This window comes from Protobothrops mucrosquamatus, unplaced genomic scaffold (assembly GCF_001527695.2).
Source record: "Protobothrops mucrosquamatus isolate PMUCROS unplaced genomic scaffold, P.Mucros_1.0 scaffold3231, whole genome shotgun sequence".
Taxonomy (NCBI): Eukaryota; Metazoa; Chordata; class Lepidosauria; order Squamata; family Viperidae; genus Protobothrops; species Protobothrops mucrosquamatus.
In genome coordinates, this window is record NW_015389228.1 from 56160 (window position 1) to 82538 (window position 26379).

At 34.7% G+C, this 26379-nt stretch overlaps 1 protein-coding gene across 1 annotated transcript in view; it reads right to left on the reverse strand.

Annotated features, from left to right (window-relative positions):
• Positions 1–8727: 8727 nt before the first annotated feature.
• The window catches only part of CHL1 (cell adhesion molecule L1 like), an 84002-nt gene continuing 66350 nt past the window's right edge, over positions 8728–26379 (reverse strand). The window contains exons 20-26 of the mRNA XM_015826678.1: positions 26048–26252; positions 24403–24525; positions 22771–22950; positions 16113–16271; positions 14444–14575; positions 11414–11486; positions 8728–9148 (exon numbers count right to left, since the gene is read on the reverse strand). Of these exons, the coding sequence (XP_015682164.1) occupies positions 8932–9148; positions 11414–11486; positions 14444–14575; positions 16113–16271; positions 22771–22950; positions 24403–24525; positions 26048–26252 (1089 nt within the window). The 3' untranslated portion in view covers positions 8728–8931. The remainder of the gene's footprint in view (positions 9149–11413; positions 11487–14443; positions 14576–16112; positions 16272–22770; positions 22951–24402; positions 24526–26047; positions 26253–26379) is intronic.

Here is a 26379-nt window from a genome sequence, read left to right on the forward strand (position 1 = left end):
ACTGCCAAAATAATAAGCACACTGGAATTAATCTATTTGTACATGAAATGCAAATAAATAATATGATAAAATCAAATGTTGGAGTTACTTTGCTGAACATAGGATATTGTAAGAAATGAAGAATTTCCATGAATATTATCATACTGTACATAATTCTATTTTTTATTAGCAGAAAAGAAGTTGTATTCCTGATTTCAAGTTCATTATCTGTTTAAATGCTGCAAGGTAATTTGTATATATGAGAGTATGATCCTCAGTGCTAACACATTATCTGATGATTCAAATGTAAAATTAAGGACCCATAGTTTCTTAATAGGTCAGCATCAGTAAAAACACCTCACAAGATTACGTACTATGCAAAAAGAGAGTAGAGTGGAAGGATGAAAGACATGTGAAACCTCATAAATCATGCAACATTTGTATCTTCTCTCTGCATGATTAAGGGAAGGCAGATCATATGTAAAATTCTGATAGGTACATATTACCAGTTACGTATATATTACATGTGCCTATTACAATATGAATTGAGATACTGGAAGTGCCTCCCTCCCAAAAGAGGGGCTGATGGGTACGTTAAAACCTATGATGAATGCTTAGCAACATGGCTACCACATGGTAGAAATGACAACTGGCTGCAAAAACTTTTCTAGTGTACCTCTCATCTCCCATAGATTGTCTCCTCCCATACCTGCTTCTTCTTTTTATTCTGAATCACTGCACATATTGCCAAATAAAGGGCACCTTTGTAGTTTGAAGCATAATACTGATCATCCTTTTTATTTTCAACAAACATCTAGGGACTATTTATAGCCAATGGTAGTTTTGGAAATAATGAAGCTGTGGTCTTCCTGTCTCTTGTGTAACAGGAGAACAATTCAAAAAAAGGGCTGCCCAAAGAATTAAGGATATAGAAGCACAAAATGATATAGCGATCCTTAGTAAGGTGGGTAACTTGAAATGGCTGAGTAAATACAAGCATACTTTTCAAGTAGACAGCTATTTGAAGTTACAACTGCCAAAACACCTTAGGGANTTATTGTACTCTATTTTAACTTCATTTTAGACTGTATTTTACTCCAATTTCATCTTAAGTCATATATTATTCTAGTTCCATTTTAAACTGTATTTTATCAAATTTTATTTTAAATTGCTTTTATTAGACTTTGGTAATGATTTGTTATTGGAACTTTGCACTTTGATATGGCTCAAGGGCTAATCAATAAAGATTATTAAAAAAAAAAAAAAAAGAATATGCCAGAGACTAGGGTTTTACAGTATGCCAATTCCTCCGTCCCCACACACACCTTCCTTTTTTAAAATAAAAAACAAATAGGCCCAGGGAATCTGGTAGCCCCCCCCAAAAGCCCAATATCCATGAATGTATTGCTACTGGGATCGGTGACATCACTATTATGGTCATATCAGTGCTGAGAAGATCATGTTGGTCACAATCAGGACATCTCTCTCTCTCTCCATCTATGTTAGATGGCAGAACATAAAAATAGCATATTTTATTAGAATGAAACAAAATAATATTTTTTTAACTTGCCAAATTATTATTGTACCATGTTAGAAACTTGGAGACTAGAACTTTTAGTCTGGCCTTAGGCAGCTGTCTGACCTTGGACCAGTCACTCTCTAAGTTCTAGGAAGAATGCAATGGCAAGCCACCTCTGAAATCTTGCCAAGAAAACTGCAGGTTGGTTGCCAGGAATCAATAGTGACTCAAAGGCACTCACCTACACACAAACACATACACAAACACACACACAAAGCCAAACTAGCAAATCAATTGATTGCTGGGAAAGGAAATTATATTAGAACAACTTAGAAAATAGAGCTATGGGTAGAAAAAGCTTAGCCCCATATTATGCTCATGGAAAAAGGTACACTTCAGGCTGTAGTCTCTCATTAAAGCCGTGTTTAGCCTTCTTAGTAGTTTATTATGTTTCCAAAAAAAGTCGTACTGGATTCCTTTGCTGAAAAAGCAACCTGTTTTGTTTTGTTTTTCTTTCTAATTCCCTTCTTTTGGATCTTCCCTTTCCAGATGGCACATCTAACTTATGCTTTCACCTTGCAGTTTAGCCTTCACTGACCCAAATCTTGGCTTGTGTAACTCAAATGAATGTCACTTCCTTCTGAACCTAGAGGTGGCAGAAGCATCTTGATTTTCAGACCAACGGAGCACATGATTGTGAAAGTTACCCTGCTCCTTCTTATCATATATACATCATGAATAATAATGGTAACATTTCAGGTATCCTTGAATCCTCCCTGAAAGTATAGTGCCTTTCCGAGATGCATTTGAAGTTGCACCAAACAATTGGGGACATGCTTACATTAGAAAGGTAAGAAAGTTATTAGGAGATTGGGTCAATACAGGTTTTTTTTTCAACCTTGGCAACTTTAAGATGTCTGGACTTCAACCCTTCAGATTTCTGGAATTTAAAGTCTATACATGTTAAAAGTTGCCAAGGTTGAAAAACACTGTATTGAACCAATCTCAATACAAAAGTTGAAAACATTGGTATAATATAAAGCAGGGGTGTCATCATGCGGAAGCCGCACCCACCCCAGCTCCGGCAGTGTGAAAAAAGTCATGATACGTCGCAACACGTCATATGATGCGGTGAGTTTGACACCTGTGATATAAAGGATTGGATAACTTGGATGAATAGGCTCCTAACATGAACAACAGTGACAAAAAACATCATGTGGAGAAACTGCCAACCATAATCTCTTGTTTCACTACCCAGTGTAAATATTCCACCTGTTGACTTTTCATCCATCCAATTGCTGAATTTACAAATGTCCATTCCTTGTAATGTTTTCCATTTTAACTGGCCACGTTTATTCGAATCACTTTCGCCCTACCTATAGAGATGAAGATTATTTTTCACAGAGTTTTTAAGGGTAAAAAAAAAAACCTTGGCAGTTTTATGAGGTGCAAATTCTGGATGAGATCAAGATATGAACCTCCCCGGGTATGTTTTTTTTTTTTTAAGGTAGTATAAATTCTATGCATAGTGGTTGACTGTTGTGAGGCCAGTGTTTAACTCAGAAGATACTGTACATCATCCTAAAAAAATTCTACATAGTGATTCTTCATCATAAATAGAATTGTGAGTTGCGGTTGGAACATAGTAAACACAGTTATTCTCTCTTCCTTCCTCATGATTTGTATGGCAAATGGAAACAAGAATGTTCTTTCATTTCAATTTAGGCTTGTGAAGATTACATCAAGTCAAACTTTTATTAGCAAAGTTGAAATTCATGTAGAATGAAAATATTTTTTAAAAAACCATACATATACATAGGCATAATACAAACAGCAACTACATACAAACACATTTTTCTAAGCCTTAAGAAATTTTCATGGACATTCATTTCAAAAAGGAATAGCCAGAACCTAGTACTCATGTCCCATTTTTTCTTCTTCCATGAAGTAACATTAAAAAAAATGCTTTGGCTCTGACCAATTCTGTGCAAAAGCTGAAATTTATGTAAGATTACAAAGATGAATACTTGATAGATTATGAATGGTGCTAACATATAAACAAGCTATTTAAGATTTGGAAAGACAGATTAACAGAACAATAATATGCATGCTTAATAAGGAGTAAGTCCCACTTATTCAGTAGAGTTTGGTAGGACTGAAAAAATTAAATTAAATATTTAATTTGGAAGGAGGGAAGGGTTTGATGTTCTGATTAGCAAACATTGACTCTTCTGCTAAATCAATAGAAGTTTTATCAGCACAAGAATAGATTTCCCTGGTATTATGTATCTTATTTTTATCTAATTTAATGAAAGGAATCAAGAATCTCATTCCCAATTGTTTAAACTCAATTAAATGAGCATATTTCTTTCCATGTAGAGTATACAAGTATATCTCATTATGTGGAAGCTAAACATTATTCCTACATAAAACCATGGCTGTGGATCAGGTATACCATGCCACAAACTGAAAAAGGATAACAGAATAACGGAGTTGGAAGGGACCTTGGAGGTCTTCTAGTCCAACCCCCTGCTCAGGCAGGAAACCTATACCATGAGGTTTAGAATGGGGAATAGTAGACAAGATGGCCAAGTTCTGAGCACCTGCTAATTCCTTGCAAAGAAAATTGAATTGACTGAAATGATTTGCGGCAATATTCACAGGTTATTTTTTTCTTAAGTGAGACCTTGATTAATTTGGTGTTATATATAAATTTGACAACTTTACACATTTATATTAGGTTAGACCAATGTTTCTCAACCTTGGCAACTTGAAGATGTGTGAACTTCAACTGTCAGAATTCTCCATCCAGCCATGAAGTGCACACATCTTCAGCTTGCCCAGGTTGAGAAAGTCTAGATTAGACTAACAAATTAATATCAGTGCAAATAGTGGAAATTGAAGATGTGGCTGGTTACTCTTTCATTTAGATACTGAACAGATCGCTGAATGAGGACAGGATTCAATGATATGAATGAGAAATATCACAAAGGATTGATAGGGGGCATTGAGAGCTATTATTATTGCTACTACTTCATCACCATGTAGTTATATAACTTTATAGAAAGTGGAAGTGTCCACGACTAGGCCACAACTGACATTTAGGAATGCAGAAGGCTCACCATCCCACCTCTATTTGCCATAGTGCTTTCATTCCTGTTTTACCCTTAAATTCTGCAGTCATACTAACTCAAAGTTTTAGGTCACCACTAGTATGATTGGCAGCATACTCTTGGCTCATTGACACATTGTTCTTCTTTTTTCTCTCTGTCTTCTAATCAGTTCTCAGATCTGTCATTGTAACTTTTAAATAATTGTTTCTGTCTATCTGCCATCTGTCTACTGACACATAATCAAAATTACATGAAATAGGATTTCCTCCCTGGTAAATTTACAGAGTTGTAGTCATAGAATTTATCCAGTAGACCTTCTATTGGCATGTTACACATGCTTCCTACAGCCTTTGAAATGATTCTAAAGAGAATCATTTCAAAGGCTGTAGGAAGCATGTGTAACATGCCAATAGAAGGTCTACTGGATAAATTCTGATTACTGATTACAGTGCAAACTAAATTGTTGATAGACAAAGAGCAGCAACTAGTCATAATTTCTGCTATGCCAAGAAATGGTACAGCTTGGTTGTGTACAATACCAACAATCATAACTTGATGGTTTGGGCTGTAAACTAGATATAATTGAATTTGCCTGACCTTTATATTTTTAACAGATCCTCCTTCAGAGATACCTCAAGAAATATTTGAGCCGAAGAAACTAGAATGTGTGTTCAAATTCCTGATAGACAATTCATCAACTCAGTTTATAAAGTGGCAAATATTATTAGACTTTTTCTGCTCCATATTGACAAAAAGCCTTGGCATTATTCCTGTTTTATGATCATATTGTTGTCATCTAAAATTCACATTAATGGAAAAACAGAGCATCTCTGCTAAAATCAAAATACATATCCTGGCATGAACAATTCAATTTATAGTATCAACTTTTTTGCACCTCTCTCTCCGACAAACACTGTAACCAAGTACTTCTACAGGAATATGCAGATATTTCATATTGGAAACTATCAGTTCAAAGATAATATCCCTTTTGGGATAAAACCATTAATGTCTCAGGATCATCTATTTAAGAATCCAATGCTCTGAAGGAGAAATTGTCATAGTAGAAAAAATTAGGGAGAAATAAAAGAGAATATATATGTCAAAAAGCAGTTCTTTCATAGGTTCATAGATACTGTCATTTTTCAGGTGTTGAGTATCAGAATGTCCTCTGTAGTCTTTGTTCCTAATGTAGGTGTTTGTGTGTGTTTGTGTGTGTATCAATCAACATTGTTTCTTAAGAAAACACATTTCTTCAGAAATTCTTTGCACTGCTTCTGAAGCTAAAGGTTAACTAGTAGGTTTTCACAGTCTACTAGAATATCTCCTCAGACTATGAAACATTAAACATTGAATATTCATCTACATCTGAATTAGACAAACAGCCCATTATCACATAACAGAAAAAATGCAAGGTAACTGCAATACTTCTGTAGTGATACAAAATGTCATGTTTATTCTTCCTCACAATTTAAAAAATTGTGATTAAAAAAATGGCTGCCTATGGAGGTAGCAGGAATATAAATCTCTCCCTGATGACTAGTTGACTACCTACTGTGAACTGTTCATTCTCCTTCCTTCATTCTCAGTTCATCTAGAAACACTCTCATTATGAGATGAAAGAAATGGAGAAAAGTTGTGATTCTAAGGAATACAAATCTGGTCAACTTTTGTCAACAAATCTCCACATAAAGCAAGGACTTATTTTAAAGGAGGATTGTCCTACTAGCAAATTGTGACACTGTATCTTCTGGTTCACTTACATGCAAAAAAAAAAAAGGTGTAAAGGAAAAGTACTCTTCAAATGAGATGTTCTATCTAGGTCATCCTTCTTCTCTGACATTTCTACCCAATGGCTGTTTTAACCCTTTTGTTTGGAAATGCTGGGAAGGTATTAAAACAGTAGGGCAAGAATGTTGGAGAGGGGTGCCCAAGTTTGTCAGTCTCCAGTGCTGACTCCGACTCAAAGGAGAGTTGGTCTTTGTTTTAACAGCTTTTAAAAAATAAAGGTAGGGAAATTATAATTCAAATATAGTTGGAGTTGAATATTGAGGAAAAATGTTGTCTGCACATGGCCTCTTGAAATCCTGCCCCCCCCAAGACTGAAACCATGCCATCAAACTTTGGAAGCAAAATGGCTAATTTTAGTGGGGCTTGGGAAGATTGAAGGTGATAGTAGGACTGCTTTCTCTCCAAGAAATATTTATACCTATTACTACCAGAGCCCCAAATGGGAAAAGATATATGTCAAGTTTATACAGTTTATAAAAAAAAACTGTATTAGTACCTAACCACTTGAACAGTAGTATCTTGCCTAGCAGCCATTAGTATGGACTAAGAGCTGAAATTATCTTTTTAAACAGTGCTGGGTCCAAATACAATAAATAATTAGGACTCTAATGAACAGACAATGGTTACTTTTTAAATAACATGCTGTTTGACAGTTCCAAAATATTAAATCATAGCCAAAACGAATGGATCTAAGTTGAAGATAATGCTTAGTTACTTGCATCCTTATTATCTGGGTTGGGGTTGGGAAAAGGGAACATTGAATAATGTAAATAATAGATAATCTGCATGTCTGTAAATTAACAAAATGGACATGGAAAAGCCTACCAACAACGATTTATAACAAAATGGGGAAGTATAATTATTCCAAGATGGTTTTTCATACCAATAGTATCTTTATTGTTATAATTAACATGTCTTCCTTTCTATAATGTATACCAGAAAAAAATTAAACTTTGGGTAGCAACTCTATTATACACTAAAAGGGACTGAAAAAGCATTGATAGAAAACCTTTTCAATAACCACATTTGCTTTGATTTAACAAGTGAGACACAATATTCATAGTTAGAGATTTAGAACATTTTGTTTTATGGATGAGAAGGAAATTCTTTATCAACTGAAATGTTTCTGAATACGTTTTGCTTGGAAAAAAAAATATTGTATCCACAAAAGTGTAACTTCTTGGGAAGAATTAAACTGCTACTAAGTTCCATAATGACATGCTGCCATTGCACCTTGACAAAATAAAAATTAGCATGACTTCCCCTGAAAGTATCAGTATAAACTTAATATATACAACCATTTAGAAAAGATATGTGGGCATTCAAATATGAAGTAGTGAAAAATCATATTTCCTTTAAAAGCCAGCTCTTTCCTGATTTTTTTTTTTACTTGTTTGGATTGAGTAGAACTTCACAATTTTGAAAGAGTCATATACGGTACTTTCTATAACCCAAAGAAAGTTTTGAATTCGCTTGCATAAAGAAAGGGTGCCAGCTAGTGGGCAAAACATAAAATATCATCTAACCATGCTACCGTTTATTTGAATACCTTGCTGTCAGCACAGAATACAAATTCTCTTATCACCAGCACCTTTTCCATATTTTTTAAAAATAAGACGTACCGCAGAGTGCGCTCTTTGCACTATTATCACTAGGTAATGTTTTTGTTGCTGCTATAGAGTTTTTGCCTGGAGATCCCTGTAACACCGAAAAATATGGAATTACTATGAAATGAGGGTTTTGAAACGTACACAGAGAAGCAGAAATGTGTAAGAAAGTGGAAATTCTAACCTAGGGCCCATTACTACTAGTTACAACATAACAAGTATGTGTACAGAATGTAGTACATGCAGTAGAATATATCACACTATCTGTTATTCCCAACAGAAAAATAATGTACTATTATCGTCGACTAAGCGCACCAGCAAAAATGAGTATTGGCAGACGTGATGTATTGGCTTAGCATTGTATCCTTGTGCAGCACAAAACCGACCAAGAAAAAGGATACTGTAGAGACATGTGGAACTACTCAGCTTCTGAAGCTTTCCAGCACCATTGGACAGCACAGTGTCATTCATGCCAGCATAACCTTCTCTCCATAATATTTGGTTATAACTTTCTATAGCCTGCCAAAGGTAGGGTTGTAGCAGATACTCATTTGATGTCAACTCTTTGACTGCTGTTCCAGTTAGAGATGTTTATAAAACTGGGTTGTAAAAGACCTGGAGGAAATTAGATCCCAAAATACATATGTAACACTGAAGAAGGTTTGGTTTTGGTCAGACTAAATGACATGTGTATGATGAAATTTTAGTTCGGAGTCCTTTTTTATTTTTAATGAATCGAAAATGTCAGTGTCTTGAAAAAAAGAGTAAGTTTCAAAAATCAGCTTTTTAAGTCATCTGCCTGTTTCTGTACCTGCTGCATGTCCAGGTCTTTAACTTTTCTGCAGCCTATTTCTGCCTTGTATAATATTTGATGAGAAGTAAAGATAAATACGATGATCTGAAATGAATAATTCATGCTAGTATTTTATGCATGGAGAGGAAAGGTAGCTGTGGAACTCCCAATGCTTTCAACCGAGGCTTTTTCTTTACTTCCAGCGTAAGCGCCAATAAACGAACCGTCTTCATTGAACATCCTGTGGTCCCCCTCTCCATAATCTACTAAGCTATCAGCACTTTCTGCACCTTTAATGTCCATGTTAAGAGACCGCAAGCTTCCTTTGAGCGGCTTTTCATCACTGTCACTGAAACAGGAAAAAAAAAAAAACACTTGTGAGAAGCATAAGGGCACATTCGATCATACAGAGAAAATTAAGAAAAGAGACACTGGAAATTCTATTTAGGGATGACATTTGATTCGAAGCCAATTACCACCTTGGAGTGAGAGGCTCCGAGGTTTTAGAACTTCTGATGGTACCTCTACAGTGAAAATACATAATATTCCAAAACATTTGATTCTAAGTCAGTTATCACCTTGGAGTGGGAGACTCAGAAGCTTTAACGCTTCTGATAGCAACGTTGACAGGAACAAAACGTCCCAGTGGGATCAATAAGGCTGCCAGTAAGTTGAAAATGGAAAAACCAAAGTACCAGTAAAATACTCCAGAAAAATATTTTTAAAGATGGCAAATGGTGTACTCAATGGCAAATGCAGTTCAATTAAATGCATGTAAAGTCATGCACACTGGGACCAAATCCCTCATTTCGCATATACAGTACAATAATAGGAGTTCAGGGGTTTATACTGTAACTTGGTTTGGTTGGGTCAAGTCTGTCCTATTTTTGGAAAGCTTTGAAGATATGACCTTTTTTTCAGGTATGGGCCCAGGGGAGTAATTAAACTCACACTTCTGGTGAGTGGTGTTTTGATGTTTGTTAGCTGAGAATACACATAATTGAGGCCAGCATGATGGGGAATGTTTTTCTCCCTATTTCAAAGCAGTGACACTGGAATCACACAATGAACCTGACTGGAAAAAGATTACACTTTTTCATACAGTGCATGATTAAAATATAGATGGGTTACATCCAAATCCTGGATGGGTCTAAAAAGGGATTGAATAAATCCATGGAGGATGCATCTATAAACAGCTTAATATTACTTTGAGGTTGGGGTGGAAATAGCAGTGGGGAAAATATATTTTTTTATATCTTTCTTGTATAAAATACACATTTTCATTTATTTGCTTCAGTTCTGAAATGAATTACATGGTGTAAATTGCAGACTTAAAGGCAAAGAGCTAGTAATTATTTTCCATACTCGAACGCATCCATTGCAAGTAAGTATAGTATACTGTAGTGGCAAATGTTATAGCAAAAACTTGCATTATGCTAATTTCATTTATTGGAGGAACTTCTACAAACAGATTAGTAGGGATCAGGACTGAGAGAGAAATTCATTCCATTTGGATTTCAGGGTACTCTTACAAATTCAATCTCTGATATAAATTAATTCACACTTCTCTCGGTGTGGAACATATTAGAGAAAGGATGCAGAAAAATATGCACATCATTGTACGAAAGGACAGGTATGAAAATAGGAATAGCTTGAAACAACTAATCTCCAAAAAGAAACTGTTCTTTTCAAACGTAATTTAGACTTTTTTCCCCTTTTCAGAGGATTTTTTGACAGGTGGGAATGAGAATGAAAGTTTCCAGGAAGCAATCCCAAACTTTGAAAAATGGCTCCAACCTTGAACTTCAGACAAGTAATTTCAGACCACTTTATGGGTTATTAGTGGGGGCTTTTTTTGGGGGGGGGGATGGGAAATATCTACCGTAGGAGCCATGGAGCTATGCAGTGGTTAGAATGCAGTATTTCAGACTAATTCAGCTCACTGCCAGGAGTTTGATCCTCACTGGTTCAAGGTTGACTCACCCTTTTATCTTTCCAAGGTTAGTAAAATAAGGATCCAGATTGTTGGGGACAATATGCTGACTCTGTAAACCGCTTAGAGATGACTGTAAAGCATTATGAAGCGGTATATAAATCTAAGTGCTATTGCTATTGCTATCTACGTCCAAATGTCTCCCACATGCAAAAATAATAATATTATTAAAACTGACTAAGGATCCAGAAAGATGTTTGAGAAATATGGTGAAACATTTTGAAATTGACGTATTTCCAGTCAAATAATATTTCATTCATTTCATATTTGGAGTACATTAATTATATATGTGAATTATTTCTGTATTTTCAGAAAAATAATGCCTGCATGTTTGTGAGCAATATTACACTCTAGATTAAATGAGCAAGCTGATTGTTTAATGAAATAACTATCCCAGATGCCCTAAGAATCTATTCTTATTTTACCAAAATGTTTACAAAACCATCCACAAGAAACTAATAAAAAATGGAATTCATTCCACTAAAGTGCTCTGTATAATGTTTCATATCACCCCCTTCCATTTGGCAATCGGGAAGTATTATTGCTTGCAATATTATTAGAAGATTCTTACAATATCATTATTTACCCCAAACATTGCAAAGAAGGATATGTCTCACTAACCTATATTCACCAAAGATTTCATCTTTTATGGACTGGCCTTCAGGATCTGGATGCAGGTCCTCTTTTTCTTTCACTGCACATACATTAAAAAAAGTCTCTTATTCAGATATTTTTAGGCATTTGCTTTCATTTAATAGGAAACAAAGCACACTCTACTTAAAACTAGTTAATCTTAATGATGCTGGAAATGGTCTCAGCTCCAGCTTTGAAATCAAGCATTGCGTGGCAGGGTGAGTTCCTCGCCTCAGCTTCTGTCCATCTAAGCATGTTCTATGCAAAAAGATAAGATATGTTTGGTGGGGAGACAAACTGGTGCTCAGATTTTTGATGGCTCTGGACCTTCCCAATTGCACTCTCCCATTTGTGAGCACCTCCAGGAAGGGAAGTGTCCTTGAGTGGCCCTGCAGGAAGAGCCACTCGTCTTTCTCTCTGGTGAAAAGCCAGCTTGCTCTCCTGTGGCACACCTTGGGAAGCACGTAAGCATGTCTTATAACAGGGCTGGTACCTTGGCAAGCCAAACTACTATTCTGCAATAGCACAGTGGTCTCCTGGCTCTGTAACAACACATGATGGTGATGATGATGATGATAACAACAACAATAATATCAACCATCTTTTAAAGCCCTTGTACTAATTGAATAACAGAGTTGGAAGGGATGTAGGAGGTCATCTGTCCAACCTCCTGCTCAAGCAGGAGACCCTATACCATTTCTGATAAGTGGCTATCCAGTATCTTCTTGAAAGCCTCCAGTAATGGAGAATCCACAACTTCTGAAGGCAATCTGTTCCATTGGTTAATTGTTCTCCCTGTCAGAAAGTTTCTCCTTATTTCTAGGTTGAATCTCTTCTTGATCAGTTTCCATCCATTATTTCTTGTCTGACCTTCAAGTGCCTCCTCTCTGTGACAGCCTCTCAAATATTGGAACACTGCTATCATGTCTCCCCTGGTCCTTCTCTTCACTAGACTAGCCAAGTTCCTGCAACCATTCTTCATATGTTTGAGCCTCCAGGCTTCTTATCATCTTTGTTGCCAGTGCTGAATTATTCACAGAAGTATCATGTTGTTAATACCTCTAGTTGAGTTGCAATTGATTAATTTAGTTTAGATGAAGCTAAATCACTGTTTCCTAAATTATATAGGTTTTGGGAGCAAATTAGCCAATGTGATTTGCTGTTTTATATTACAACTGCCTTATCTGTGGCAAGCCACACAATGAGCTCTTAGGCACAGTCCTGTATTGAAGGAGTAGCATTTTTAATTTTTGGCCTAAAAATGAAATTCTATGGTGAGTGCCTTAGCCTTTCACTATTGTGTCAAGGCTTCTCTTTGGGTAAACTTTTCCAGATTCTCTTTGCTTCAGGTATTAATGGGCTACCTTTATGGGTATTCTGTACACGCTTCTCAGAATAATACAGTGCATGTTAAAGAAATGTGTAATAAACATAACACCATGTATATATGAATCATGCTTTTTAAAATAAGAATTAAGAACAGCAGCAGTTTAGAACTTCCACTTAATTCTGAGTGAATTGAGAAACTCCCTCTCTCTCTTGAACTACTTTATACCTACTTGAAACTATTTTCAGCTCTTTCAACTTTTCCTTGTAAGTATTAATTAACAAATAAAGTTCAGTGATACGGACAACAATTTTAAATAAAAGTTGGAATCCTATAGAAAGCCAAAATTCAGGATGAAGTATGTCTATTTTTTAATCTTCCTATTGGAATGGCTTAATGTTTTTTGGGTCTTTGGCTCTTCTTCTCTAACCTTGCCTCGGCTCCACCTTTGGAGGCTTTAGGGAGCTCAGTTTTGGCCTTGAAACCAGTAATCAGTGAGCCTGGGGAAGGAGTAATTCTCTTGAGCCATCATATAGTTGATACAACATTGAAAGACCAGACTGCAAAATAAGATGGCTGGGAACTGCTAGAAATCCATACCATAATCAATCAAATACTATTACAACTGGGAAGGCCTCTGGTAGAGGACCTGAGATTGAAGAAGGCACAGGCAACCTGTAGGAGGTTTGCAAAAAAAAAAAAAGATTCATTTATCCAGGATGAGAATACAGTCTCTTGTCTTAGCCAGGGGGTTGGACTAGAATTCTATAAGTAAGATAGATAGATAGATAGATAGATAGATAGATAGATAGATAGATAGATAGATAGATAGATAGATAGATAGATAGATAGAGATAGATAGATTAGATAGATAGATAGATAGATAGATAGATAGATAGATAGATGATAGATAGATGATAGATGATAGATAGATAGATAGATAGATAGATAGATAGATAGATAGATAGATAGAGAGAGAGAGAGAGAGAGAGAGAGAGAGAGAGAGAGAGAGAGAGAGAGAGAGAGAGAGAGAGATGATAGATAGATAGATGATAGATAGATAGATAGATGATAGACAGACAGACAGACAGACAGATGTAACCTAGATTTTAAATGGTAGAGAAAGTGTCAACTTTCTTGACTGGATCTTTATGTTTCAAAAATAGAAGTTCTGACTATGTGATGTACATTTTTGTTCATTTATATAATGCTATTCTCAAAGATGCCCTGGTGAAGGCATCACTTTATAGGCTATTAAGGCAATTAGCTGACATTATCAAATAGAAATTTCTGAGTTGTGCATGTGTTTCTGGAGACTTTTCAATTTTTTTCCCAAGTACGGCTCTATTTTAGAAAGGATCCTATTTTCTTTCAGCCAATTATAACTTAAAGCGGAATTGGTAGACTTGTCGTTTCCGTGCTATCTCACTGCATTTTCCCTATGCAAAGAAGCTTTTTATCTTCCTAAGGGATAGCAACAGGCAACTTCCAGAAGCTCCCAACAATCTGTTATCAGCTTTTTATTTCATGTGGAGCACCAGCTTTTTATTTCATGTGGAGCACCATTTGTTGCTATGGATTGTTGGGTTTGTGTAACTTTCCGATCCCCAAGAAGACTTGTGATAACCTGGGAAAAGGCTTGTACATCCTTATAAAAGTATATTCAATTTGGAGAACACATTTTTCCTCACCTGAATATTTTCCTCCTCTGTTCCTTTTAACAAAGCAGATAGTAAGCAACAGTAAGGTAAGCAAAGCGATGGCACCCATCAGTCCTATAAACCAACCTTGTGTAGAGATTCGTTTATAAATTCCAGTGTAAGCTTTGAATGGAAAAAAAATACATATGGAGGTATAAGATTATTTTTTTTTGTATTTTAAAGAATATTTTAGAACTGATTATCAGGGGCTAGCAGTCTGCATTGGGGGAAGGGGATAAAATGTTTATATTAAAATCAAGTCTGCAAGACACATTATTAAGATTTGAAACATTTTGTTGCATATTTTAATTAAGCAAGCAGGAATACAGTACTTAAACCAGCTTGTCATGCAATAGTAAGAAAGAGAGGGTTAAAAAAAGTGTACAGAATAGAGGCAAATGCATAGCCTACTGCATATAAAATGCAAGAAGAAAAGAACTGGCAAGGTAATGAATATCTAAGTAATACAAACTGGCCCTTTTGAACTGGTTTCAATTTTGCCTTGGAAGCTGAATTTTAAATCTAGATTATAGAGCAAAAATGAAGAGATATCTCAGTATCAGACTCACCTATCAGGCTCGAATTCTGCAGGAAATTTTGCAATAAAGGCAATCCCTTAACAGGACCTACCAATGCAGAGGAAGTGGGGAATTTTGAAGAGCAATCTTAATGTGTCCTAAAGGGATATCAGCAGCATAATCCCAGAAATAGAAGGGATCTGTCTGCGATAAAGAACTAGTCAAGCACAAAGAAAAAAAAAGGGCAGATCTGTGAGCTGCATCTTCCACTGATTCGGGATAATGCTTGACACCTAGGCTTTCAATATGTCTGACCACAGCTGCCTCTTTGGAGAAGATTGAAGACCCATTCAGAAATCTGACATATTGTCTGATATCTATCTTTCACTCCAGAATGGTATTGGGAGAAATATTTTCCCTCCTTATATTATTTTAATGTTCTACAAAATTTTAATTTTGGCCAATAGCACTTGCAGAAACTGAGAACACACGTGTCTCTGCAACATATTCCTGGTACGCAAACAGAGGTTTTCTGTTTTCCACAGTAAAATGCTGGAACAACTTTATGCCAATTTAATCTAAGAGTTATCACACCTGAATTGCAAAAATCTAAATAAGACTTCAGACTGCAGAAAATTATACAGAAAATTAACTCTTTGCTGCCATCCCGTGGTTTTGTTACATTTTGCAGTCCAGGCATGGTAGTCCTAATTACTTTTTATTTTTTCTTCCTACATAGATTTGGAATTATTAACGAAAACTTGCTACTAAAGGTAAACCAGAAAAAACTTGTGGTGGAATGGGACTGATTACATTCATACTAACATTTATCGCAAAGATAATTTGCAATTCTCAGTTTAACATTCAAAATATTAAGAGAAGTCTACATTTCCTGTACCAGATTTGGCCCCAGCAATACATACTTCTGGAAATTATGGTGTTTGAGGATTATGAAACTGGGAAACTACTTTTTTCTTTTGTTCAAATCAACAATTAAAATCCAATTATAATAGATGCAGTGAGTTCTGAATATATAACTGTTTCATGTTACAATTATACAGCCTATAATACTAATATGCAGTGGCTAAAGTTTTGTTTTTGTGAGAATCACGGTCATCTTAGAGGCCTTAAGAATTTCTCACCTCTCCCCCTGGTCTCAATTACATCTGCAGAAATGCTATTATTATCAACCCAATTCTTAGTCATTAGTCGTATTGTGTTTGCAGTTCCGGGATCAAGTGCCTCAACAGGCTGACTCTTTGGGCTGGGCTTAACTTCAGTAATCTTCCCGACAGCTTTACCTATGGAATGCACAGAGTCAAGTCAAATAGGTGAATTGGGTGAGGGCCTCAGGATATAAAATTACAGAATCAGTACCAGTTAATATTAATAGGTGAAGCATTTATCCTTAGAGAATTTCGCAATTATTACAAGGGATCATTTAGGGTAATGATCCTATATGACACATTATTATTCATGTAGTGTATGTTCTAAATTGTATTTATTTTAATAGAAGCTAGTCATTTAAATTACTGGATAATTTAGCCTAGTTTCTAAGAATTCAAGAAAAATAGCTTATTCTAATAATATTCATTGATTTATTGAACATATTTAAATATCCAAATATATTATGTTTATATAAATAAATGGCAAAATTAATGTTGCACAGAATTTCAATAAAACAGTTACATTTAAACTTATATTCTAGCTAATAAATAAATGCTAAAATATGCATTTTTCCCCTTTAAAAACTCAGCTACCTAAATTGTTTCAACTTGGTTGCAAACAAATCAAATGGTTGATATAGAATTACACCAAAATCCAATCTATAGTTGAGTATGATAAAATATTTTACATTAAAGAAGTCAAATTAACATAATTATAGGATAGTGCTTCAGTGAAATATTAATTAATATAACTAATTAAAATGAAATTTTAAAAGTTATAAGGTTTGGTTCATCTTAGTAAACTGAACTAAAATTCTCTAGTATCCAAATAATGAGTCAGAAATCCCTCTAATAAAATTATTATTGGGGAAAAAAACAAGTGTCTTGTGGAGTTCTTAAGGTGAGGTTTTATAGCAGAGTACATAACAGAGGGGTCCTTGGTGCTCTCTGAGCTTGTTTGTTTTCTTGGAGATGTTTCATTACCCAAACTGGGTAACATCATCAATGCTTGATGCTACCTAGTTTGAGTAATGAAACATCTCCAAGAAAACAAGCAAGCTCAGAGAGCACCAAGAGCCTCTCATGTCAACCCTCATATCAAATATTCTCCTTTATCGGAGTACCTGATAACTGAAGTTTCAGTACTACATTTCAGCTTGGGCGTGGCCAAGAGCCCTTCAAAAAGTTGCCATCAGATTCTCTCATTAATATGGAGGAAAAGGAAAATGCATGATACATTATTTTATTTAAATTGATTTAATACAAATTAGATTCTAATGCACTGTAAATTAAATCAAATTCAGTTTCTCTCTTAACCTTGCCTACTTTTTTGCCTTGGTTATATCTCCTGCTGTCTGATTCTGATACACCATTCAAAGGTGGAACACAGCCATCAATCCAAGAAGCACTGGATTTATGTCATAATACATTTGTTAATTTTTAAAGGCACTTTCATAAGGCACTTTCTGGTTTCTGCTCTAACAGAGTAGCGGTTCCCTCACTAATTAATTATTTTACCTCTGTTTCATGAATCAAATGAAAAGTGAGGATGTAATTTTATTCTTTCGATGCTTTTAATCTATTTTATATTATATTATATTGGGACAGTACTGTATAATTTTTAAGAGGAAACAGAAAAGATGAATATTTACATCCTAGAAAAGAAACCTGCATATTATTTAACTTTTTAATCTTCATTAAATAAGATTTCCTAAATATTTTAAGTATTCTTTTTTTAAGGAATTATTTATTTTGCTTTATTTGCTCAGTCTATCTAATATTACAACCTGAAGTACAATGTATCTATTAGAACAGATAGTTATTAGTTCACAGATATAGTGGAGCTTGCAAACTCTTAGATAATTTGCATGTGCGATACAGAAGCTATGATTATTAGTTCTGGAATAAGCAAGCAAGCAAATAGTAGCTTCAAGAGATTAACACTCAGAAGATAACTGAAAGGGAAAAAAGAGAAAAGATTAAAAATGGTTGGATACAGACAAAACATCAGAATATTACAAGGTTTTCCAAAACAATTATTTATCAATTACAGCCTGTACTTTAATTATAATAGTGCCAGAGAGAATTAAAGGAATACAGTACATTGATTGCTGCATTAAACCAACATTTGATGAGAAGGGTTTAACATAATTAAAACTATCTTGCAGAATTGATATTGCTAAATTAATTCCATGAAGCCGAAACTACATTTTCTAATCACAGGTCATTACAAGTTTATTTTCCCCCCTAAATGCACAAAGTAGTACACTTAACATAAATGTTTTCTGAAAGGTAACAAGGGGAAAATGTATTATGTCAATTTCTGTCATTTCAAATAATCCAAACTATTTAAAGCTGTCAGATACACAGGATTACAAACTGAAAGGAACAGGAGGCTCCCTCTAGTTCTGAAACCACTTTGTCAGGCATATTTCAGCTGCTGAAGTAACTGGAAATTAAGCATGCTCCATCAATTGCTTTAGACATCAAATTTCAACAGACATTGCCAATAATATTGTTTCTGAGATAACATTCCTTTCAGATGTTCAAAGCATTGTGACCTTGAAACATTTTGACTCTTTTCTGTAATTCAAGATGTCGTAGTATCACGGTCAAGGCAAAATGGACTATTTTGTTTCAGTCTTAAAATAAAAGCTACATATTTAGAAGATTGCTATTTCAAATTTTTCTTACTGGCCTAAGCACTAAGATTGAACAACTGTGGTCTTTTTATGATTGAGTTACTTTTAATCTTTTGAGATCTTTTCTAGCTTAGCCATTATAGCAGAGACTCTACTGATGTTGATGGGTTGATGTTGAGATGAAGGAAACTGGGAAGAGCAATGAGATACTGCTAGTCTTCAACAATGATGGCAGTTGGGGATGAGTTGTTGCTGCTAGGTGGGTGAGGGGGTGCCCAGTAGGTCCTGGGGTTGCATGAGGGTACAAAGGATGGTCAGAGAGGATGCATAAGGTTGCAATAACACTTCAAGAAGGTGCAGTGTAGATTAGGGACAGGTGCAAGGGTGTGACTGAGTCACAGTGATGGTCAGGATTTGAGTGACTGGTGTGGCACAAACACAGAAGGACATACCCCAGTGACTTGTGACTTTCCTTGCTGGCTTCCTAATTGACTTTCTGGGAAACCAGGAGGGAAGGTTGCAAATGGAGATCACATGGCCTCAGATCACTGCAACTGGTTTTTAAATGCGAACTGGTTCCAAACACCCAGATCATGATCACATGATCATGGGGTGCTAGGATGCCTGGATCTCCAAGGGTATTTGTTCAGCGTTATTGTAATTTCATGAATGAATGAACATAGGTCAAGGACTATCTGTAGAAGATATCTCACATCTGCATACCTGCTAGTTATTGCTATTTCTTTTTCTTTTTTTAAAAAAAAAGCTTTGCTAAAGATCTGCAAATCTAAAAATTGTTTAACTAATGTATGAAAATCTAAAGACTATTGGCATGATGTTGCAAGATATTATCTGCATGCTCTTATAATTAGTTTGCAAAAAGTATTTTGATTATGGATCGTTTGCTGAGCTTTAATAAGGCATGTACATTTTGTACATGTTTATTTTTTTGTCTTGCTGATGTTGAATTTTCAAGAAACAAATATTGAGATGCCTTGGGATGTGTTTGTGTATGTGAATACTTCTCTATGCATAATCTTGTTGCTTTAATCTTAATATTTATGCTGCTATACTCCAGCAAACCTTTTTTGCAGGTTTGGAGGAGAATCTATCTATCTATCTATCTATCTATCTATCTATCTATCTATCTATCTATCTATCTATCTATCTATCTATCTATCTATCTATCCATCCATCCATCCATCCATCCATCCATCTATCCATCATCATCTATGTCTGTCCATCTACCCAACTATCTATCTATCATCCATCAGTTCAGTGAAGTGCTTGATTCAAAATGTCTCCCAAAAAAGCTTTCCCTGGCTCACTTTTACTAAAGTCATAATGAAGTCAAAGAAAAAGAAAATAAAAGGATATCATAAGGCTGTTTAAAGACTTAATAAAATAGAAATGAGTCTGCTGCACCACAGATATCCAATTAATATTAACTGCAGGATAAGGAGATTTTGATACAGGTTTTGGGTTTTTATAGAAAATTCACATTAATATTCAGACATATTTCCCTCTGTAAGATCTCTGCAAAGATTTGATTAATTTATAAATCCACTAAGGATAGCCTGGGACTTCATTTTAGAGTTATATTTCTTACCTGGAGAAGATAAATAATGTGTCTATGTATACATTGCAGTATGCAAGAGTAGTTTGAAAAGATAAAAAAATGAAGAACTTTAAGAAGTAAAGGAAGATACATAATACATTAGTAGCAAAATATTTTAGGGAATATATTAAAGGTCACTGAAGTACAATTATTAGCTTAAGAAATCCACAAGCAGTTGGGTTAATTTTTATTTTTAATATCCAGAAAGTAAGAACTAAGAATAAAATCAACAGGTCATCAGCTTTTTTTTCATTTTTCTTTTATATCAAAGAACTGATATAAACATTAAATACCAAATTGTAAATCCAGATTTCTCTTGAGTTTGGAGCCTTACAAATATGAATGATACTTCGGAGACAAAGTAATCCAAAAAAGAACAATTTTACTATTTCCCCAAGGTACATCAGTTAAGATTCATCTTTATTACAAAATGTTTTGAGTAACAACTTAATACAACAAATGGAAATCTATCATCTATATACTATCTACTATCCATCCATCTATCCATCCATCCATCTGATATTTGAAGACTTCCCTGCCTGGCTCAAATGTCTGAAGACAGATTAAACAAATCATAGTCCAGTCAAATCAGCCAAACCAAAAAGCAACCATTGTTATGATGTGCTAATATTGATATTCCGTTTCTGCTTGAAAGATTCAACTACGTATATCTTCCACAAGGGGAAAAAAAGTGTTTTTCAATAGAACTTCAAAGGCATTCTTCCTTCTCTAAAGCAATGTTGGTGGGTCTTCCATAGTCCCAGTTTCTGATTTAAATGGAATGTATGCACCCCATTCTAATAAGATAACCTATTAAGTGCAAGAAAATATTTGACTGTTCCCTGTCAACACTGTTATTGTATGTTATTCACACTGATGAGCTTGGGCATTTTCTATTTAGCTCATTCTGTCTGGCAAATTGGTATGCCAATCTCACTTAATTTTACCAATTAATATCTAGTTGGTTCTACAGCTATAGAGACAGAGTTGTAAGTCATCCATCTGATCGTATTTCAGCTGAATGATGGATGCAATTGTGCTAATGGGGCTTTAATTGGAAATTAAATGGTTCATCTAGTGAACCCCAGAATGTTATAGTTTAAAGAGTTGCAATTAAATATGGGCTTCCATTTGTATATTAAAAGTGATGCTCTGTTGCAGCAAATATTGTCAAATTAAATATAATTTTATTTTTGATTATTACAACAATAGACCTATGTGGTATCATTTTCTCCTTTATAACCAAGATTCTTTGGCTCAGTAAGATTGCATAAAGTTACAGAGATTTGCTTAAAGAAGGGATCTGAATTGTGGAGATGACCTATGTAATCTAATTTCCTGAATCAAACTTCCTGAATCAAAGGAGCTTTTCCACACTGCTGGATTTTCTTTTCTGCTATCTATGGTTGGAAGAAAGAAAGTGCCATGATGCTGCTAGTTTCCCTCAATTGCTCATCACCTAACAAACATTTGGCATAACCGAGGGCCACCAAAAGAGCTTCTCTGAGCCACTGACTGTTCTCAAGTGGTTGACAGAGGACTATAGAGGACACCTTGTAGCCCACTGTAGAAGTGATCAACTGAAGGATTCCCACGAGTGCTGGGGGAATTTTGAGTGGGCCAACTTCAGCATGTACCATGGGACTTCCTGCAGCCTGCACTGGAGCCACCCATTCTGGAAAATCCTTGGTATGCAATTGTCTGCAGTTTCCAGAAAATTCAAGTCCGACCAGAACTTCTCAGCCTTGGAAGCTCCGTGGCTAACTCTTCAAGAGAAAGCTCTTTCAGACCTCTCCTGTAGCATTTGCTGAAAAAGACTATTGTCAGCCTTCTCCTTTAACGTGGAGAAAATATAAGAGTAGCTCTGAAACAGAAAGCAGTGAAGCAATATAGGTGCTTACCTGGACTTTAGTAGTAAGATGCCACAGTTATAGTGAAACAACAGGATGCTTCTCTGAGATCTTATGTAAGTGACAAGATCATTATTGCATGAAGGATCTTTGAGGAGTGTTTCATTTGTCATTTTGTTGAAATGAAACACGGCTTTTAAGCTTTGCACAACCTAATATTCATGGTATTGAACTACTTACATTAACAAGTGTGCAAGTCAAAATAAATCCATGTCTTCACAACATTATCATAGGAAACCATTTTGCAAATATACAGTATATTCGGAGAAAAGAAAAATACAAAATGGTTGATTGAGGAATAGTTTTAGTAGATAATGATATGCAACCTTCTGAAGCCTTAAGTATCAGCCTTTTAATGATAAGCACTGTTCCCTTTCCTCCTGATTAATTTTCCCTTTGGTTCAATACCCAGATGTTACGATTAAGATTAGATTTGTAGACATTCAACCTTGCTTTTAACTTACTGCCTTGGTTTACTGTTATTCCTTCCTCTGTGATAGGTTTTCCACATCCTTGCACTGTACAGGCCCTTGCATAGAACTTATATTTTGTGCTGAGGCTTAAGTTAGACAATCGGAAGCTTAATGATGATGAATTGGTAATACTGATTTCATGCAAAGGCCCAATGTTGTCAGTCTCATTAACTGAAAAACAAAAGAATGAGCAGATACTGTTTAGTCAGACATCAACATTAGAAATCAGTTTATTTGTTAAAAATGTACCTCGTATGCCAACTTTATATTTCACCAATGTACAACATAAAACATTTTAATTGTTAATATAATAATATAATATAATATAATATAATATAATATAATATAATATAATAATATAATATAATATAATATAATATAATATAATATAATATAATATAATATAATATAATATAATATAATATAATATAATATAATATAATATAATATAATATAATAATATAATATAATATAATATAATATAATATAATATAATATAATATAATATAATATAATAATATAATATAATATAATATAATATAATATAATATAATATAAGTATATATATGATATGTGTGTGCGTGTATAACACATTGTGTTATACAGTTTAATTACTATGAAACAAAATATCTAGTGAAAATTTTGCTGTAAGCAGAACTTGAATCTAAGTAAAATTTACATGTAAAATATTAAAAATCATGATACAGATCTTTGAACATTTTATTTATTTATTTATTTATTTGCTGATCATTTCATAGCAACCAATTCTACAACTGAACTTGGAATATTTGCCTAAAATAATAGGTAATCAGAATCCAAGGCCATGATCTACCCAGTTCCTCCACAGTTTGTTTGTATTTTAATTTATATTCAATAGACTTCCACCACCAAATACGAAAGGAAAACACATCAAATATGTGTTTGCCTGATTTGCATATCTATGCATTTTTTTTTTCAGTCATGGAGGTGCAACTATATTCCATTAAAAAAACAGATTAATTTGATTTTTCAGTCAATGTTCTAGCATTACTAGTGAGATTATGTAATTTTGGGAACTCTTGGAAGGTACCGCAACACATGCTTTAGAATATGGCTTATATACTAAGCATACTTAGTACACTTAACTCTATATTCTATCATTCTTCCCTCAACTCACACTGTTAACTATCTGCTTGCATCTTCCTTTGTTATTAGTCAAATGTGGATTTGGAAGAAAAAGACAAATTCCTTGTGACTAATAAAATTAACCCTATAAAGATGATACAGTAAGATAATTTTAATGCAGTATAAAAGAAGGTAAAAATACACCTAGCTATACGAGGCTAAAACATATATTTTCAACTCAGGACTTCAAACAGTCAGTCTGATAATCTTTAATAAAGATTTACAGCAGGAATGTTAGGACCCCTTAATGTCTCTGCTGTGACTCTGCCCAATTAAAATTTAAAATATAGGGTTCTGTATTTTTTTAAAAAAAGAAAAATAGCTAAGAAAGGGTTTTCCTGTTGAAAAAATAAGGGAGGAAACCATTTCCCTCATATTTCAACCTCAGTTAAGAATGATCTGCCTTAAATAAATGTTTTTTTAAATCTTAAACTGAAAGTAGAATATTTGTATACTTACTCATTTGGTATTGCAATGTGTATCCAGTAATGAATCCATTAGGTTTCTTCGGTGGTCCCCATGACAATGTTACTGAGTCTTTATCAAAATTTAGTATTTTTAGAAAGTGTGGTTTTTCTGGGACTGTAAAATACATATGTAAAAAATTGATCATGAATACACTTTTATTCATTTGTTCTTATAAACTTTATCCATATAGGAAATGTATCCAGATATAGAATAAAATAAGATAATATAAAAACAAAGCAAGTAAATATTAGTCACTCATTTCATCCCTACATATTATTGAAAATGCAGGCAACTTTTCAAAATATATCTTATTGGTTAAGTAAAATGAATATGACGTTTTTCGGGTTCTTAAAATTTGAATTGAACTAGCTTGGAATATTTTAAATATACTACCTTCTGTTTGAAAGTTAGCTAAGTATTCAGCTTCGGAAAGATAAATACTATTTTATCAGATGATTTCATTCACCATTTTTATAGAATGTATATAGTTTTGGGGAAATCTAAGAAATGGAGAAAACATGAGAGATTTGTACTTTCTTTTTCCCCAATTCTTCTTCTATTTGAAATCAAGTTAGTCATTCTTCCTGTCTCCTGCCATTAGTCAGCATGGGTTTATGGGCTCTTCAATCTGCACTTGAGAAGGAATGTGTGTTGTATTAAAGATATTAAGAAATTTGCAAGAAATCATGGCATATGCTTTCAGTAGTACCTCTCTACTTCTAACTGTTGAAAGAAAAATCAGCTCCAGTTCCAAGCCGAGAGTAAGATGCTGAAAATAACATGGAGGCTGCTTAGGAAACAAGGTTCTTGTATATTGATGAGCAGAACCAGCAATGGCATGCAGTTCTGGGGACAGCTAACAAAATAGAGTTGCGAGTGGGTGGATTTTTATACCTTTTAATTGCTCCAGGGGGTTGTGCAATGTAGTGAGCCTTGTGTCAATGGTGGTAGGTTAATCCTATTATGTCCTAAAGGTTATGTCCTATCCTTAGAATTTGGGTGGGGGAATGTAAATTCTTAATCCCATCAGCTGTGAGAGCTGAAGGTGTTTTGTTTATGAATAGATTGGCTCAGTTTTTCTGAATATCCATTCAAAATCTTCTAATAACTGGCCTTTTTGCTTGAGGGCTTTTTCTTATAGCAAGAAGACTGGGGCTGCTTTCTGCCATTGTTAAGATTATTTCTCCATTTCTCCTTTAGGACAAATATTCTATCCCACCTTTTTAATATTAAAAATAAAGAATATTTTAATCTGCGGAGGGGGGGGGGCCTTCCTTCATAACAGTGAACGTTTGACTCCATTGACAGTTTTTGTAACTCATTGGAGATCTTATCTAATTTCTAACTGATATGAATCCATTAGGTTCTTAGAAAATTCCAAGGAAGAATAATAAACAATACACTTTTATCAAGCACAATAATAACTCTAGTATGTATAATGAATATATAATTGCAGTGACCAACAATAAAAACTCCCTTTTAAAAGTCAGATATTACTTGGATATCTCCAACTATGAGAATGCCCAGATAAGGAGACAGTGACGCACAACCAGGTCAGTTGCAAAGGGGAAAATGCAGTTACAAAAGTTGGCCATTCTTTCCTTTTTATTCCCCCCCTCCCTTTTTCCAGCTTTACCTCCCTCTGGGGTTCGGAATTCATATGCAATGCTTTCAGGTCCATTTCCTTTGGAATTAAAAGCCAAGACGGTTAAGTGGTAAATACTAAAAGGCTCTAAACCAGGAATCATTCCATCATTTCGGTCTGCTTTAAATGTCAAGGAGTGTTTCTCTGGGTGGTGATTTTTTTCATCCAGACGGTTTCGGATTTTCCACCAGTTGATCTGCAGAAGGGATATTTGCAGAGAGCAGATGTGACTCTTTGACAGCATTCACACCACTTAATCACCAACATGCATGCATAGAGACACACACACAAACTCATTACATGCATAACCTAGCCAAAGGTTA